At 45.3% G+C, this 19,789-nt stretch overlaps 1 protein-coding gene across 1 annotated transcript in view; it reads right to left on the minus strand.

Moving 5' to 3' along the window:
* Window positions 1-19,789, minus strand: part of ADCY1 (adenylate cyclase 1) — a 1,375,168-nt gene that overhangs the window by 1,053,519 nt on the left and 301,860 nt on the right. Inside the window, exon 3 of the mRNA XM_069216207.1 lies at window positions 595-713. Coding sequence (XP_069072308.1) covers window positions 595-713 — 119 coding nt within the window. The remainder of the gene's footprint in view (window positions 1-594; window positions 714-19,789) is intronic.

The following is a 19,789-nucleotide window of genomic DNA, read 5'->3' on the forward strand; positions in this document are numbered from 1 at the left end:
TAAACATTTTAATTCCAAGTTTTCTTTGTTGGCAAATGCAACACCATGACATCTATTTCTGTGCTCTATTACTTTCTACTAATTCGGTTAGCATCACCTGTACATTTAACTAACAAACACCACATTCTTTACAGTATGAAAAAATGTAACAGTCCAAATGTCTCTTAACATGCAACCAAAGACCCTTCCATGTCACAGTTCTTTTGAATTTACAGCAAGCCATGAAGTAGTTATTTGTGGGGGATCTTAGAGCTCCCTTGATCACCTTGGTAGTGGTATGCGGAAGTGGCAATCTATTTGCATGATTAACAAACAGTAATTGGCCTGTCATGCAGCATGAACTGATCTACCTACTGCGTCTCAGCTATGACTTTATTCTTCCCAGCACTGCTTATTAAAGGCAGGGTGTAATGACTCAGTGACTCCAACATCCACCTGCGCGTGAACCACTCATGCGCACAGAAACTAACAACGCCACACACGTTTCTGCTTTTCTTGTCAATGTTCCACGCATCATGCTGTCACTACATGCCAATATATTTGTATTTAATGTTATCTAATTCTCGTCGTTTCTTAACTCGGTGTCAATCCTACCTAACGTTGTCATGCCTTTGAATGTAAATCTTGTGGAAAATCCGTTCAGGTGGCTTCAGGAAATCTTCCTTCATTTCCATAGCAACGTTCCTGGGTAAGAGACTCATCAGCAGGCGTTCCTGAAGCAAAATAAAATACGTAGTTTAAGTCTTTGTTTTCCTTTTAGCTCATCCTAATGCTGGCATAATTTTGAAATTTCACTTGAATTCCGTCATTAAAAATGTGGGCTGTTAAATGCCTGTCATCTTATCAAGTACTGAGCTCTTTTATTGCGAATTTAAGCTCAAAATGAAATGAGAAGTGAGATCAAATGTGCATTTTTTTCGTGCAACACTTCGGTTTTAGCATCAAGTAATGGCGTGGAGTGGGGGCGGTGTTAGGGGTATGACACAGTAATCTCCGTAGTGAGTAGACTCTGGGGAAACGGGGGCAAAGAGGGTCAGATTTAGTTGACAGGGGCAGTGCTTAATTTGAGCGGGTGGTTTCAGGCTAGTCTCTCCGACACTCTTTTTTAGGGACCGGGACTTATTTGTAATCATCAGACTTTGATCCAGAATATGAGTTAGCAAAACAGCTAAAAAAGAAAGAAGTAGGAAGTGAAAAACGAAAAACACAATAGCAAAGGGAGAAAAGAGGGCTGAAAAGAAACCTTGGCTAGAGTTTGATAGGCGGTTATATGCAAATTGTAGTAGCACTGTCCTGGAGTACACATTTGCCTTTTTGTAGACAGCACGTTCATGTTTAGAGGAACCATAGCGGTACTGCCAGATAACACATTCCATTGTTACTAACGTTATGGTACTGATGTTACGGGCCTCTCAAAAATACGAGATTTAATGGATCTGTCAGCATTCAGATCTGTTAGCAGGGTTCATTCACAGATTCCTGCAGTACATACATTAGCCCACTAAGCAACCACATCCATCATGATGTATCGGGACAAAGATTCACTGATATATTCTTTATTGAACTGATATAGTCCTGCGGCATGCTTTTGGATTAAGTGGAACTCATACTCATATGCCATTGTGAATGCAAACCAACAATAGCCATAGAATAGAAAAGGCACATAGATCATGCACTGGTTATTGAATCACTACACCTATGTATGACAGTAGGCTGGAAAGTCTAGAAAGGAATTAAATCGCACTATAATTTTAGTGACAGAGTGAATGAGAAAGGAGCATACTGCACCACACCATGGCATATTTTGCTCAATGTGGACATTCGGCTTGGTGCACTGACTTGTACTTGTTCCAATCTCCAGTGAAGAATGGAAGACTCTAGACGCCACCAGGTGTCTGGCCCATACCATTTATATGGGTTTAAGTCTTGCTGTTATTAAGAATAAGCTTGATTAGGCCTCATCCCTGTGTTCAGTGACTTCTGAACACATGTGTTACAAGAAAGAGTGATGTCAACAATCTACAGGAAAAGCACAAGCAGGTTTCAATGTCCTCAGGAAAATGCTGATGTTTGGAATCTAACACTGGTTGTTTTTAGCCCCCACTGTGCTCAATTGTGGTAGAGTAGAAACATATTATCTTCAAATGTAACTATCAAAAAATCTTTCAAAATGCTCTTGAAAAAACAATCCCCACTCCTCTCTACTTCCACTGCCTCTTAGCCCCCCTCGTGCCCTGCTTCTCATATAATGTGCTTTAACAAGATTGTTGGGAATTCTGAGGCTTACACCCTTTCCAATCATAGGGGGTTATTCCAACTTTGGAGGAGGTGGTACTCCGTCCCAAATGTGACAGATTTACCACCAGCCGTATTACGAGTTCCATAGGATATAATGGACTCGTAATACGGCTGGTGGTATATCCGTCACTTTACCGTCACTTTTGGGACGGATTACCACTTCCTCCAAAGTTGGAATAACCCCCATAGTGTCTAAGTTACACACCTGAATATGCAGCTGAGAGCAATGGCTAATACCGCCAGTTTTACTCTAAAATGAGGTGATTTCTGTTGCTTAGTCGGCAGATAATTCAACATAATTCCCTACACTATGGGGTGAAATGAGATTAGTGTTTTTCAGCTTGAACGTTTGATCAGGGATATTGTGGGCATTTGTCTTTTTCTGGTATTCTAGTGGATGCACGATATACGGTAAAAAAGCAAAGCAATTAATACGCTATTATTCATATATGTAAGGTGGGAGAAATTGACCTGTATTTACTGATTCTGAGATTAGAATGAGGATTTGTAGGATTTTTTCACTCTACAACTTGCCTATCCAAAGGAAGAGGAAAGTTTTGTTGGAAATCGGTAATGGCCGATTGTGAAGTGAAGAAATACAAGTATTCGCTACTGGAGCACTCACTTCCGGACTTGATCCTTTTTATTAAGTAGAAGAAAACAACAGTGGAAAGTCCTGGAGGAAGCTAATCGCAGACTAGTCTTCCCCAAAGAGAGTTTGTGAGGGTGGAATGCAGGATAAGATTGGATGGTGGTGGGCGGGGCCTACCAGGCCAAGTTAGAGTGTTTTTAAGGAGTCGGAAGTGGAGGTGATGGCCTCTTCCGACTCCACTGGACACCAGGCAGGGAGGAAAGCTGGTGCAGCCCGTTCTTTGCAGCACGTTCTAGGTGAGAGAGATTGAGCGGTGAGTCTCTCATGAAGACTTGGGAGACCCCAGAGGCTGTGTTTGTGGCCCTTCACATGTTGGGTGTGGCCGGGCGTGCTAACCTGCTCAGGCATGTTGTATTAAACCAGGCCTGGGTTGGGATGGGTGGTCTACATGGGTTGTTTTAGTGGGGTTCTGGCTGCAGTGGCAGCTTGCACACCCTCAAGCAGAAAGGTCAGGGAAAGTGGGGGTGAGGAGGGGCAGGAGTGCTTCCCTCTGGGGATTAAAGACAAAGTCTACAGGGAGGAGTAGGAGCCTCCCTGATACAGTCCAGCAAGATGAGGCCAGTGACAGCCAAGAGGCTGAATTAGTGGAAGCACAGCCCAGTGGTCAGCAAGTGGTGAAAGGGATGGGACCGATACCAGGGCTAATATTTCTGATGCACCTTTGGACTTGTCTCTGAAGACGGGGGTAGGGGGGTAGGTGCCCAGGAACACTGTGTTGGGGGCAAGAGGAAGCAGGCAGGGACTTCAAAGGGTGGTCTTGGGCTGGAGCTCAGGGTGGTAAGTGGTAGAAGGGAGGAGCTAATGAAGGGTGGGCCTCTACTAGTGGTGGGCTACTGTGTGGAGAGCCACTGCAGAGTGCCAGGCGGAAGACAACAGAAACCCAGAACACAGGCTGATGGACAGGGCCAGCATGTGGAGTTGGGGAGGGGGGTATTCTTCCAGTTGGCTGGACTTTAACTTACTTGGAAACCATGATTAGGGAGAAGCATAGGGTGGTGGAGGAATCTGATGATATGTGGGCGCATTGATGTAGAGCTAGGGAACCGGAGGTGAAACAGACACGCCAAGTGAAAAATCCTAAAGGGATGTCATGGGGACGTGCAAAGGGAGCTGGTGCGGCTAGAGGGGCTGGTGGCAATGGAGATCTACCATGTTGGATTGGGCAAGCGGCTAGTGAGTTGAGGCAAACAATTGAGGTTGGTAGGCAGATTGAGATACCAATGGGGAGTATGATGGCCCCTGGATCTTGGTCTTAAGACATAGGGGGGTCATCAGCAGCCCTCCCTACAACCAGTTATCGTCCATGCAATCCCTGGCCCCAGATGCGTGCAGCCAAATAGGCTGAACATCACATTTATGGACAAAATCTGGGATTATCTAGTAGCAGACATGAAGTCAGATGGTGGGGGAAGAGTGGAAGGGGATTCATAACTACGATGGTGCCAATATAGGGTTGCCCAGATATGTTGGTGTTACATTTGGGAGAAAATTATTTGGTTCAATTATCTGGACTAACACTACTGCAACACATGCAGAGGGACCTGGAAGTGTTGAAATAAAAATGGCTGGGACTTGCCTAGTATGGACAGAATTTGTGCCTCAGAGGAAATGGCAGGGAACAGTGAAGCACAGGGCCTTTGAGGAGGAAAGCTCAATAGGGCAATGAGAAGCATTAAGGTGGTGGCACATGGGGGCATCAAGGAGGAAGAAGAGGGGATTTTTTGTGTAGGTGTGTGCATCTGTTCAATCTATGCATATTATATGATGGAGCTGAGGGATATGCTGGGAAATCTGTGGAATGAGAGGATTGGTGTGGCAGGACTGATTATGAGTGATTGTGTTGCAGTAGTGAGGGTGGGGCAGTAAGACACCCTCTGGGGTTTTCTGGGTGGCAGTAGTTGGGGGCGGTAGAAAGTTAGAGGTGGGCAGATCCACCCCTAGGGGGAGGAATAAAGGAGTACAGGTGAAGGAAGAGGTTTGCATAGGATGTATGGGGCAGAAGAAAGAGGGTCTCCTTAGAGGATGTTTTGGAAAAGAAGTGATGAAGATGTTGGGGATGAAAGGAGATTGGGCAAAGATGTAAGGAATGGGTAAAGCATTATGGTGGGAGAATTGTGGGACGGACAAAGGAGGAAATATGTTAATAAGTTAATATGTTTAAGGTTGTATGAAATGTTGTAGTTGCGTGTTGCAAAGATGATGCAATCCTGTCCTAAAAAATGGGCTTTTACATCTGAATGTGTGAATCTGGAGTGTGATTGCCTCATGAGTGTCACTGTTTGGCTTTTTTATGACAGAAGGTTCAGTTAATTAGGCTGAGAGTTAAATTTATTACCTACAGGTCAGTGTTACTGGCAAACATTTTCTCACATTTCTCCAATGTTAATATGTGTTAAATACAGTCTTCTGACACCAAATAGTTTGTTGTATGAATTTCTTAGCTTGGGAGGAAGAACGTTTGACAATAGCTTATTCTGTTTCTTTACCTTATTATTTTCATGTGATATTGCTACCAACTTCTAAAATACCATAATAATGAACATGGTTAACGGAAAAAGAACCTTTGAAATCAGAGTTAGTTCACTCTCGAAAAAAAAACATATTTTATTATTATAATTATTCATTTATCATTGTTGACTAAAGAAAGGGACCATCCTCACAAGAGCTAGAGCCAGGTTTTACTGTTATTGGCACAAGAATAAACACGAATGCACAATAACCAGTTTTTATACTTCTATCCAAAACATATAGAACTCAGGATACACAATTATATACAGTTTATAGTTAGTGAAAAATATACATCAAATTACCCATTGTGATCATGCCCTCCTGTAATACAGCTTAAATTGCATGTATGCCGTACATTACATTCCACCATTTTTTAATGCACCTTGAGTCCAAAATTACCTATTTAAAGGCAGTACAACGTCTGGCCACTACCACTTGGTTAAAAATAAAAAGGTTGCTGCTTTGAGTCATTTCTTCATTGTAGCTGAATGTGATTGTCATGATTGTTATTCACATTAAAAATGTAAAAACCTGTCCACATTTATGAGTTCTGTTGATGTTTCAACCCCAATAACAGATTAATCAGTGCATGGTTGTCATTAGGACAGCAAATATTGTGGAGAAACCAGAGGATATATGAGGAAATATGAATACTTTCCCCTCCCTCCATGAATGACAACAGTTGAAGAGGCTTCTCCAAATTGCATCAACCGGTATCGTAGACTGTTAATTGGCACCAATATACCAAGAACTGTTATGAAATTGGGTTCTCGAGCCAGGAGCAAAACAGCTGTACTCTGCCATAAATCAATCCACAGTCAGACATATTGCAAAACAACAGTCATTTTTCAGTGGAAAAATGTGATGTGTCCACATTGTTTTTTGGGGTGTTCCCTGTAGTGGGCACTGAGCCTACCCACACAAGTGAGATACCATTTTTATCGGCAGACTTGGGGAAATGCTGAATGGAAGGACGTTTGTGGCTCCCCTCAAATTCAAGAAATCTGATAAAAATGTGTTTTCTAGACAAATGTTGAGGTTTGCAAGATATTCTGGGCAGACAAAAGTTAGCATTTTTCTGAGGAGTTTTTGGGGAACACAGAAAGGCAGAGCATGTGTTATTACCATTTGTCTTTCTCTTCATTTGTGCCTTTTAAATGTAAGACAGTATGTAAGAAAGAAGTCACTTTGAGAAATGACCTCTAATTTGCATGCCAGTGTGGGTACCCAGAAATTCAGAGATGTGCAAATGTCCCTGGGTTCCTTTAGAATTCCCTGGATGGTATAAAAAAGGACCCAAATTTGACATGGGTAGCTTATGTTGACAACATGTTATGAGATCCTAAGTGTAAACTACTTCAAAGTGGCAAAAAAAGGGGAGGGGAGAGGGGGAAAGCCTAGCAACGAAGAGGTTGAAATCTAATTCTGGCTACAAACTGCTGATGTCTTGAGAGAACTTCTCCATATGCATGGGCCTCTGGACACACTATTTCCACCAATGTAATTACCTTTAATTTGTATTGATCAAATTTTATTAACTCCTATCTTCCATTCTGGCAAAATACCTATGGCTGAGACATCACACCTGGTCCTAGTATGAGAGCTTTTCTCCAAGCCCTTAGATCTTCTTATGAATATATTAAATAACAATATGCCTCTACGAGAGTGAAATATAAACAATATATACAGCCACAAATCCGACACAACCAGGACAACTGAGGGCAGCAAAGAGGCCGTCCCACCACCAGCATCACCGCATGAACCACATCCCACCCTCCATATTACGACCCTCAAATCAGCACAGCAGTAGTTGTACGGCGGTAAACCATGGGCGATCAGAACCGCCACACTCAAAAAATAAACTCAGCCAGAACACAACACTACATTGGATAGTATGAATACCCCACACCTGAGACACATACACACATCACACACACCTGCTCGCTGCACCATATAATACACCCCCACAGATACCCACAAATGTTTTTTTTAACCAGAGAAAGACACACTGACAGAAAGAAGTGCACACACAGAAGAGACAGCAGTTCAACACCATAGCCACCATCACACTACACATGCATCACACACCACATCACTGCACTAGCTATACAATACACACATCACCACTGCATAAAAACACCACATAGCAGGGCACATAACCAAACACCCCCAACCACCACACACTGCACCCTTGCACACAACACACACCACCACCCACAACAAAACCACCATGTCACGTCAGAAGCACTCAGGCTTCACAGACAATGAGCTAAGGGTCATGGTTGATGAAATTGTCAGGATAGAGCCAAAACTGTTAGGAGCACGGGTACAGCAAACCTTTATTGCCAGGAAGATGGAGTTAAGGCACAGAATTGGTGACAGTTTCAACTCAGTGGGCAACCATCCATGCAATAGGGAGGACATCAGGAAGAGGTTGAACAATCTGTGGGGAATGGTGTGTTCCATGGCATCACGACACCTGATCACCATTCACAAAACTGGGGTTGGACACCCACCTCCACCCCCATAGTTTGCATTGTAGGAGGAGAAAGTCTTGGCAATACTACATCCTGAGGGCCTGACTGGAATACCAGGAAGACTGGAGTCTGGAAAGTCACTAACACTCCCCTGGAACCAACTACTCCTGTCCAGCATGCTTCCTCATCGCCCTATCACTTTCCCAATGACCCTATCAACCACTCCACCTCACACCCAATCACTCAATACTCCTCCCCTGCATTCAACAGCACCACCCAGTTACAATGCCCAAACAGTCCCTTCTCAAGTGCTCGGATAGCAATTCCAATAACAAACACTATGGGCCAGATGTAGCAAAGGTTTTTCCCCATTCTGTGTCTATGGGAAAACTGTTTGTACATATGGCCCCATGACTCTCACAATGCACCTGCACATCCACTGCAATACCTGTTAACCGGACTTCACAATACAAAACCGTCATGTGCAACCCTTGCACCCATCACACAAACTGGATGCACAGAATGAGGAAAACTCATGGCAATGAAGGCTATGTAATTCCCATGCCCCATTTCACAATGTAGCGTGTCATCCCCCTAAGAAAAACAACAAACAATGCCTGCAGTGCCGTATATGTCATTGCGATAAGTGGGAATCAAGTGAAGCCACTGTATGCATCAGACAAACAGACAACTAATCACACCTTCACCAGGTAACTCTCTTCCACTCCTTTCACGGGAACTCCATCCACTGGCATCACAAAGATAGTGCCAGAAACAGCCAGCCCTCCCTAGGATGAAGGCCCCAGTGACGAATACACCTCAGGATGCATGGACAGTGTTGACTTACTTGGCCCTTCAGGGACATCTGGTCAGTCCTCCATTCCCAGCCTCAGCCTGCCCACATCCAACCCCCCCACCTAGTGACAACAACATCACAGCCAACCCCTTGTCCCCAGACCAGTGTCACAAGGACAAGACAATCAATTGTGGGTCCCACAGTACAGAGACCAGAGTCAAACCCTCAAACCCATGACAATGAAGATCCTGGTGACATTGGGTGTCGGCACGGGGGTTAGGGGGTGTGGGAGGGACCTGTGGGCCCGAGGACATGGCAGCCAAGGGAGCCAACTGACCAGGAGTCAGTTTCCCAGGTCCCGAGTGCCTCCCAGCAATCCCAGGAAAAGATGGGCCAAATAATTGCCATGTTGTGGGAAAACCAAAAGCTGCAGAGGGAGTGCCACCAGGAGGCAATGCAGCAGTGACAGACTCTCAGTGCCTCCAATGCCACCATTGCGGGGCTGCTCAGGGACCTCTACAGCATCCTGCATCCCACCTCCACTACCAGCAAGCCTCCTCCACTGGCAACATAGCATCTGAGCCATCTACTACTGGGGCCAGTGGACTGGAGGCCCTGACAGGGGACCCACAGGCCACTAAATCCCCTCCCTCTGTAGCTGAGGAACCCGCCGAAAACATGGTTGTCCATTCAGGCATTCTGCTGGGGCAGATGCCGAGACAAAAACCACCACTAGGAAGTGAACCTCTCCTGAACATTCTTCCTTGTGTGCCATTGACACACCCTGTTGACTGTCCAATGCCATAACTCACCTTTTCCTATGGTCCTTGGACACTGGACCTGTAGTACCTACAGCTAGGCCATCTACTGTGAGGATTTCATCCAGCATGACCCCACTCATCAACCTTTGAACTCAATATGCACAATAAACACTGTAGGGCACAGAAAATGCAAATGTGTCTTCATTAAATGATGTGTAAATGTTAATACAATTAAATGACATGTCATGTATCACCCATCAACCCACATCCAGTGCAAATCACAGTATAGGTATGTATCCTCTGAAGGGAACTTAGGACACCACAGATGGCTTATTAGTGGTATCAAAGGAGAGTCAGTAGCCCAGGCACACACCAGAGTAGACCCAGTAGTCCAACCTGTAAAAACAAAAACAAAGGGACACAAATCAGGATGTGAGTCAAGGTGCCACCCTATACACATATGCAGGAACTTGCCATGATGGCCAGTGTCATATGCGTAGCAAAAAGAGCACATCACATTGCACTTCTACATCAAAAAAATACAATAATTGTATAACCAAAAACATGTAGCTGATATCTGGAATGGGGTGTAAACAGCACCAACAATTGTATGCAGACACAACTTGACATCAATGCCTCCACCAGCAGGTAGTATATGAAATGAAACTCTCCATAAAGTCCATAACCTGCCTCACGTCTGCACAGGAGATGACATGACAAATTACACATAACAGGATTATTGCAAGTAGATGTAAACCTACCAACCTGTAGATGGTCAAAATGGCAATGTGTTGATCACTTACACTGCTCCAGAAATACAATCAGTCGTCCTTCATCAGCGACATATAGGAAGAGTAAATGTGGCATCCCCACTGATAACCCTGGCCAGGATGGACATTTCATTGTATCCAAGTGCTAAGATGTAATTTGCCAAATCACGCTGAGAACATAACTGTAGGTCATCGGAAGTACTGATTGATCAACCCTGTCCTGGACTCAGCTGCACCATTCTCATCTGCCTCCTAATCACTCCCCATGTGTCCAACACCACCCAGAGATCCAACAGCCATCTCCTCATCTGCTTGTAATGGAATGTTATATCTGAGGGCCAGATTGTGGAGCATGCAGCAGACAACAATTAGCTTACACATCTTTTGGGGACTGTTAAGGAGGGCACCTCCTAAGACGTTGAACCATTTTAACTACTCTTGCCTTGAGTAGGTATAATGTCCTTTCAATTACACACCTCATCCTACCGTGGGCCTCATTGTAATGTGTCTCTGCATCGGAGGCAGGGTACCTCACTGGTGTTAAAAGCCAGGCAAGGTCAGGATATCCAGAGTCTCCTGTGGGAATAGAGGCAGGAGCTGTTACAACCAGATACAGACACATGGAAAAAGATAGTGTTGACAGGTGCAACAACAGAGACACACATCCACACATATACCTACCAATTAGGAAAGCCCTCTCTCATTGTAGACGTGCCATCATGTTTGGGATATTGCTGTTCCTCATTATGTAGACATCAAGGACAGTTCCCGGAAACTTGTCAGTCACCTGGGTGATATACTGGTCCACCAAGCACACCACCTGCATGTTTATAGAGTGAAAAATGTTCCAGTTCCGATAGACCTGTTCCTTGACACTTGGAGGAACCAAAGCAATATGGGTGCCATCAATAGCCTCTATTACATGAGGGATGGGTCCAGGCTCTTAGAAGTCAGCTTTCACAGTGGCCAAATCCGCAGATTGGGTAAACTGGAGGTAACTGTCTCAGTGCTTCTGGAAAGTTGACAGTACATCCCACAACACAATGCTGAACATGGACTGTGACATCCCTGCAGCCAAGCCCACTGAAAAATGGAAGGACCCTGTGGCAAGGAAGTGCAGCACCGACAACACTTGGACCATGGGATGGCATTGGGATTGCAGATGGTAGGCAGCCTCCACCTGAGTATAGAGTTCCATGATGGTGACATGATTCAATCTGTAGGTCTGCACGATGTGTCTTTCCTCCAAGGTGGTGAGGTTGACTGCCGAACGGTACACTGGTTCATTCCTCCTTCTCATTACAAGGTATCTAGGTTGGAGAGGGAAATATCGTTTCATGTGATGTTCAGGTCAAACATGTTATCAGTCCAATATATCGTGTTACACACTAAACAATGCAGACATGACTGTATGGGAAACAGTAACTACATAGGGTATGTAGGAGTGTTATTAATGGCATGCGTGCTGGCAATAACTGGTCCTGTACATGGTATGGATTTAACTAATACATGTGTGATGGTGCAGGTCATGTGCACATATGTGTCCCGCACAGGACATGCTTGTACCTATGACTTAAATAAGCAGCCAAACAGTCAACAGGCCAGCATGTAGGGGCATATTCACTACATGTTACATACGTGTTGTATCCCTCATGTATGTGGCTGCGTATGATGTGCATAAATGGGCCTGTGCACTGATAGGGACTATTCAGTGTCATGGTGCACTTACATTTCTCAGATAAACCCATTAACTGTACATATAATGGCAGACACCTGTCCAGCAGTAGAGGACAGTTGGAAGTGATGGATGCCTCACGGTCAGAGTTCAGAGATGTGTTGTGACACAACAATGGGACACTGTTAATGGCTCTAAGATGAGGACTGATGGTACAGCAAGTGCTGCTTGTTTAGATGTCATTGTGTGGACTAGACTGTATAAAAATGGAGTGCTACTAGTTCAGATGATGACCCAGAGACCTAACTGATTTGACAATTTAAGGACTCCATGTGAATTGTCATATGTTCTAGGCATATCCTAGTAGCGCAGCAAAGTCACAGCCTTCACATGTCCAAATTCCTAGCTGTGTGCACATGTGATGTAACCTAAGACTTACAGCATTGCATGTGCAATAGGTATTAGCAGACTTATAGTGCCTTGGCAATAGCATTCCCTGATGTGAGATGTAAAGAATTATATGTACATGTTCAAATATGTCAATGAGACTTAGGTTTTGAATGTTTCCCTACCTCTCGAAGGAGAAGGGGCATAGGCGAGTGGGGATGTGGCAGCCCACAGGACCCAGGAGGCTGAATCCAGAGAGGCCCATGGACCCAGTGTGACAGAGGGTAAGGGGAGTGTCACGGGGAGATGAGTTCTTCAACATCATCATCGGATTCTTCCTCCAGTGGACACTCCATGGCAGTAGCGGGCCCATCGGAGAACACCCTTGCACCATTGTGTCCGCCACCACCCTTACTAGCACCACCCTCCCAGTTGCTCTCACCCAGTTGCTTGTGCCCACTCACCCAAGAGGGTGGGCATCTTCTTCGCCACAGACACCTCTGTATCTGTCCCACTCAGCCCTGCTGCCCTCACCAGCATGCACATAGGCAACACCCACCTGCACACAAAACAACATCCACTCCCTACACTGACCCCCTCACCACCCCCTCCTTCATAGACACTACACTACTCACACCTGCTGGCACAACACGAAAACTCGCTGATGCAGCCACTAGTCCTGTCATACCCACAGTCATGACACTTCCAGACCCACATACATCCACCCTATTCACCACATGCGCACTCACCACAACTATCAACACCCCCACATGTAGCACATCCACCTTACCTGCAGGCAGCACCCCAACAGACAGTCACCCATCCACCGTGGCATCTCCCTGCACCTCCTTCCATTTCCCCCCCTCCTCCCAAGACACCTACACGCCCGCAGTCACACACCCAAAAGACACCTACACAAACATACCTCAAAACCAACCCTTCTCGCTCCTCTCCCAAACGCTTTTTCCTTGACTGTCCTTGAAAAGAAAATATTCCTTTATGAGATTTCCCTCCTCCATACCATTCTCCCACCCTGTGATTCCCCAAAATGTACTGTGTCCTTCCCCGACTCCAGCCCTTCCACCTAACAGTTCTCCATTCCCCCCCGGTGTTGCCCATGTCTCTACCCCTGCAAAAAAATCAACCCAGCCCCAAACCCAAGCTTCCTCCTCCCAAGGACAAACCAAAGGAGCCACAAAGTAAGGTGTAAGCCAAGCCCAAAGCCCACCAAACCCAAGGGCAAACCCGAGGACCCCACTCTCAAACCTAACCCCCCTCGATCACCACCCCATCACCCTGTGGTGCCTGCCTGCCCTCTTGATGCCCCTACCATGTGGAGGCCACTTGGCAGCCAGGAGTCAAGTTGGGGCATTCACAAGTGCCATAAGTGCCTGTGGCACTTGGACTATTTAGTCTGGCCAGTTGGTCTTATTTGTCCATTTTTTAAAATGTTCATATCGGTCTTTCTAATAGATATGGGCCAACCGCCTGTTGCTCTCGATGAAGACATACTTGTCCTGCCTTTCCTTCGTGATGGATGTGTTGTACTTGTGCGATTTGGTATGCTGTGTATTTTGTGTATGTGATGTGATTGAGTTGGAGCATGTGTTGTGGTTTCCTTGTGCTTTGTACTCGCTGTGATGTGTTGTGATGGTGTTGTGTACCATTATGTTGGTGTTGTGTGTGTGTGTGCATTTACATTGATATGTGTATGTGTGTTGGTATTGGTGTTACTTGGCATCTGTGGCTGTCGCTCACCATCCTGGGTGTGTGTGTTGTTTGTGGGTGTGTACTAATGCCTTTCCTTCCAGTGTGTGCTCGGTGGGTGTACTTACGGTTGTTGTCTTTGTCACCGTTGCTGGTTCTGGAGGTGTAGAGCGATCAGGGGCAATGGGAAGACTTCAAGTTCAGGTTCCATCGTGGCTCTGGACGTGTCTGTGTTTCTGAAGGTGGGTTTCTCCTTTTATACTGGTTGTTTCTGCCAGGGTTTTAGTGGCAGTCTGAATGCACTGGATCTGTGGGCGGTGTGTAACCTAGTAATATGCTCTGCGGTAACATGGTCCCGCCAGAATGGAGATGCCTGCCGCAGTGGTCCATCTGCACTGGCAGTCTATTGGCTTTGTCTGGTTGTGAGCACTTCCATGTTCGTAAGATATGGCTTTCTTCTCTGCCGGGCCTGTGGCAGTGCAACCTTGGACCGCCAAACTCGTAATGAGGGCCATAATGTAGGTCTTGAAGCTCTCCACATTAGAGGTAGTTTCCATTATTGTATTCTCGAAAAAAAAATAACACACACACACACACACATGGCCTAACAAATTTACAGCAGAATCATAAAAAATGTAATGATAGGGGTTTCCCTTCTGTTAAAGTTATTTAATCCATTAAATGACTAGGAGAAAATTCAATGCACATGTCGTTTTATGAAAAACACCTGTATTCTCAAAGAGTGAGCATTCATAACTAACCCACCTTGTCTTCACACAAAGATCTCCAGTAATGTTGTATTGCTTCTGATCCAGAACATCTTTGAGCATGGCTCACTCATTTCTTTGTCATATAATTGGGACCCTGCACCAAGGATTCTAACTCTTCTTGATTATTCTTAAATACGCCTATTTCTGAATTATACACAATTCAGTTATCTTTGTAGCAGGCAACAACAGCTATTTGACAGTAGCACTTCCATTAACTCGCAACTTTCCGATACACCTGCAATATTTTCCTGATATTTTGTGCTCACACAACTCTTTCCTGTATTTCAGAAAATGTATTTTCTAGAAAATCCATTATATTTAGTGTTTGTATCGGTGTATTTATCTTAAGTAATGTATTTTGTTCCTTTGTGCAAATGTAATTATTCTTCAAACTGAATTCAGTCATCCTAAATCATTTTCTCTTGCTTGCGGATTGCAGCAAAGAGTTACAAAGCCTGTGTGACAGAAGAATATATTTTTGTCTCACAAATATGATCAGTCATTTCCCTTAACTTTCTCTTTCTATTGCGGCTTGGCCCACCACTTTTAAATCAACAGACAGGAATCAGCAGAGAGCAGCTTTGGATCCTCAGTGATAGCTTGGTTCTGTATCAGCAGAGAAGAAGGCAGCTTGCTTATCATTCAGGAAGGATCCAATTCTCTTTGTCCAGGCAGTCTAGGATGGTGGACTGAGAATTTAGATGTATTCTGGTAAGGAGAAGAAATGTCAGATAGATAAAAGGCCGGATTTTGGACTTTTGATCTCCCGTATTGCACCTTTCATAGAAGAACATCACTGATTTCTTGTGAGGTTAGCGGTGATTAGGCTTATATTTATTCTAAACCAAAATGGTCAACTTTCCATCTTAAGCTGCCAGAGCTTCCCTGTTCAAGATGGTGTTCAACCATTTTCCTTTACTTCCTTTACATTTACTGATCTACTGATATACTCAATCACAACATGTGTCAAAATGCATGATTCTCTTATCCTTGCTGCATCCATTTGCCATTTTTTTATATCTTTTGTTCCTGGTTTTTCTACCTTTTCTGCACAGCTACATTTCCCTATTGAAGTCTCTAACTGAAAACATTATGCTAGATTCTTTCCCTTTTCTGTTTCTGGGTATTTTTGGTGAATTACTTCCCAACTCATGCATAGCTCATCCTCTTCAATTCAAACTAGCCATTGTCAAGAAAGTTATTTCTGCTCTTTCTAGTTTATTTCTCCTTATTTGGACTTTCTTAAGGAGATATGTGACACCTTTTACATGAAATATAAGAGATGGGTGGCATTGGAGTACAGTAAAAAGTCTTCTTTAGGAACTCACAAAGGAAGCAAGAGAGATCTTTATTGTATCTAGTCCTTGATGGATTGGAACACCAACAAATGCATAGGTCTGCTTAAACATGGATATTTATCAGGGCCTGGCTCAAAACTTACAACAAATACTACTCACAAATAATTATCTAAAACAGATCTTAGTAATAAGGTCTACCTGTATCTAAGTAGTCCCCTGGTGTCCCATGTTTTTCTGGGATCCTATGAATTTGATGGAATTTTTGGATTTCCTAACAGTGAATTTTGTTTTCACTTTGTACAATTTACTTATGATCTTTCATTGGTATGATACTTAGGTCCAGATATATACTCTGTTTGCGCTGAATTAGTGTCATTTTTAAAAAACAATTCTAATTCAATGCAGACCCAACTCCAAATTTATACTTTAGCGCTAGACCCGTCTAGCGGCAAAGTTTTGGAGTTAAAGTCATTTTTTGCCAGCGGGAAACTACCTTGCGACAATGAGCTGCAAGGTAGGCGTTCCCGGCAAAAAATAACTCTAAGGCCCAGGTGCCTTATTTATCCTCCCGAGCAAAACTGGTGCACGGGAGAGAGGGGGTTTGCTTAGCACCATTATTTAACGCCTGGGTCAGAGCAGGCGTTAGGGGACCTGTGGGCCTATTTGCATGGTGGAACACCATGGAATAAGTGCACAGGTGCCCTCCCCAGGCCCTAGGGACACCGCCACCCACACCAGAGAGACAGCAGACGATGGGGGACCCCCATCCCAGGAAAGTAAAGCTAAGTAGAGGTGAGTATTTTGTTTTTTAAGTGTCTTTGGGGGCCCTGAAATGCCCCCCCTACATGGAAGTGGGTGCAATGGCCATGCCCAGGGGACCCTTGTCTCCTGTGCTGGCCACTGGGGTGGTGGGCATGACTCCTGTCTTTTGTAATATAGGAGTCATATGGTATGGTAGGTTTAGCATCAAGAAATGACGCTAGGCTAGTTAGAGTCATCTTTTTTCACTCTACCCAGCCTGCAAAACATGCAAAACCCCCTTCTCCCACACCACCATCCCCACCCGCCTAACGTCCTTTTCATGACATTAGCCCACCCTTTGTGTTATTCCATAAATAAGATGCCAGGCTGGCATCTTGGAATGGTACTAGCTGGCGGTAAACTATTTCATGCAACACTGCGTTAGTGCAGTGTTGTGTAAAAAAGTATAAATTTGGGCCTTAATAACAGTCTTTCTGGACCAGCTTTTGCTTTGGTTGTACCTTTAGTAACTGCTTTGGATCACTATCAGGAGAGCTATGCTGCTTACTACTTGCTTCTCAGAAGATGTGTGAATGCCCAGATATTGAATATTCCACAAAGAAGGTTCCTTGTGATAGTTAACGGAAGTAGTGGCAAACTGCCTGTCTGTAACTTAGTTTCACAATAGACTGCTGAGACTACTTGGGGTGAGAGGACCTGAATTACATTATTTTTACATGGATTAAAAGAATGGAGATCAATCATGAATTGGTTGGTACTTATCAGCATTTTCTGAACTTATGACATCTTTTTTTTAAATTGAACACAGATTTCAAGAGAAGCGAAATGAAAGAAGTCTCAAATTGGGTTTTCAAACTTTCCAAAAGTCTCTCTGTGAAAGAAGCCAAAGAAGAAATGCACTGACTTCCTTATATTGGACCTTGTATGAGGCATTTGTTTCTTTCACATATTTCATTCAGAAGTGAAAATGGAAAGACCGATGACATTCCTGCACTGTTGGATAGCAGACAATATGAGATGTTTCCTAATCATGATTTTGTCTGAACAAGTCAAGGCTGTTGATGGCATACTGCTTGCTTTAGGACCAGTGTTAGACCTGTCAGCCTTGGGGTAGTCTTCTCCAAATGTTATTGCCTTTCTCCACAATTTTTGCTGATCTCATTTTTGCTTGTACTAGGACTCTGCGCACTTTACTACTGCTAACCAGTGCTAAAGTGAATGTGCTCTCTCCCCAGTTGCCATTTTTAATCTACTTAAAAGTCCCTATTAAAATGGCACTATACCCTCATTATGACCTTGACGGTCAGGTGACCGCCACGCCGGTGATGGTGGTAGTACCGTCACCAGGGCCGGTGGTAATGACCGCCAAATAATGACCATGGCGCTGATATCTCCCATAGACAGCCAATGTACTCCACTGACTGCCAGCACGGTATGACCACTGAACATGGCGGTAGTCACCTACAGTCAGGCGGAAGACAATTATCCACCCACCATCTTATGACATAGCACACCGTCAGGATTTCCGGGGCGGTAACACATCATATAAAAGGAGACACTCACCACCACGGACACAGAGGAGTCTGCGGCCGCCATGGAACCTGAACTGCAAGTCTTCCCGATGTTGTACCACGCCATGGCTGTCCTTGAGCACCAACACTGACGAAGACGGTGAGTACAGTTGCCTAGCACACAACTGAGGGAGGGAGGAAGGGGAGAGTGACACACACACAGACAACACACACCATACACACAAACTACACACCCAGAACCATCTGCAGAGTAAATCAACTGTAACAGGACCCAGAAGCAAGAAAGCCAGGACACATACCTCTTGTCCCAACCACTGTAATCCTGTTGGATGAAAAGCCAAAATCCCAAAACATACACAACTGCAAATTTACATGCAGGCTCAAAGGCCAGTTCAAAGTCTCTAATGCCCACGGGGCAAAGTCCAAGCCCAAACTTGACTCCTGACAATATCGGGACTCCTCTGTTCATGGGAGTCATGTTAGAAATGGGCAGGCACCTCTGGGGCCAGCGGGGGAGGTGGGTGGTGGGGGGGTCTTCTCATTGGGGGGGGGATCCTTGCCTACTGGTTTTGGATGGGACTCCTTGCCCACTGGTTCTGGAGGGGGCTGCTTGCCCACTGGTTCTGGAGGGGGCTCCTTGCCATTGGTTCTGGAGGGGGCACCTTGCCCACTGGTTTGAAAGGGAGCTCCTTGTCCTCTGGTGATGGAGGGGGCTCCTTGCCCACTGGTTCTGGAGGGGACTCCTTGCACTCTGGTGATGATGGGGGCTCCTTGCCCACTGGTTCTGGAAGGGGCTCCTTCCCCCTGTTTCTGGAGGGGGCATCTTGGCCTCTGTTTCTGGAGGGGGCTCCTTCACCTTAGTTTTGGGAGGGGCCTCCTGGCCTTAGTTTTGAGAGGGGCCTGCTTGGCCTTAGTTTTGGGAGTGGTCTCCTTGGCCTTTGTCTTGGGAGGTGTTTCCTTGGCCTTTGTCTTGAGAGAGGTCTCCTTGGCCTTTGTTTTGGGAGGGGTCCCCTTGGCCATTGTTTTGGGAGGGGTCTCCTTGGCCTTTGTTTTGGGAGGGCTCTCCTTGGCCTTTGGTTTTGGAGGTGGCTCCATGGTTTTGGTTATTTGTTTCGGAGGGAGCAGTACTTTAGCCCTCCATATTGGGGGCGGAGGAGTGTCCTTGGGGTGGGAGGGATGGCATTGCACTCATGTGCCCCTTAGTGGCAGCTGGAGATTTTGGGACAGAGTCAGACTGGGTGCTTGAGGTACTCGACTGGGGGGTGGGTCCTTCCTCTGACGGGCCGGACGGGGGGAGGGAAGAGGTCAAGGCGGGACAAGAAAAGCTCCTTAGGGCCAATGGGGTGGGATGTGGGAGGAGGAATGGGTGTGGAGGTAGAGGGAGTGGTTCTAGGAG

Source organism: Pleurodeles waltl, chromosome 2_1, assembly GCF_031143425.1.
Source record: "Pleurodeles waltl isolate 20211129_DDA chromosome 2_1, aPleWal1.hap1.20221129, whole genome shotgun sequence".
NCBI classification, from domain to species: domain Eukaryota; kingdom Metazoa; phylum Chordata; class Amphibia; order Caudata; family Salamandridae; genus Pleurodeles; species Pleurodeles waltl.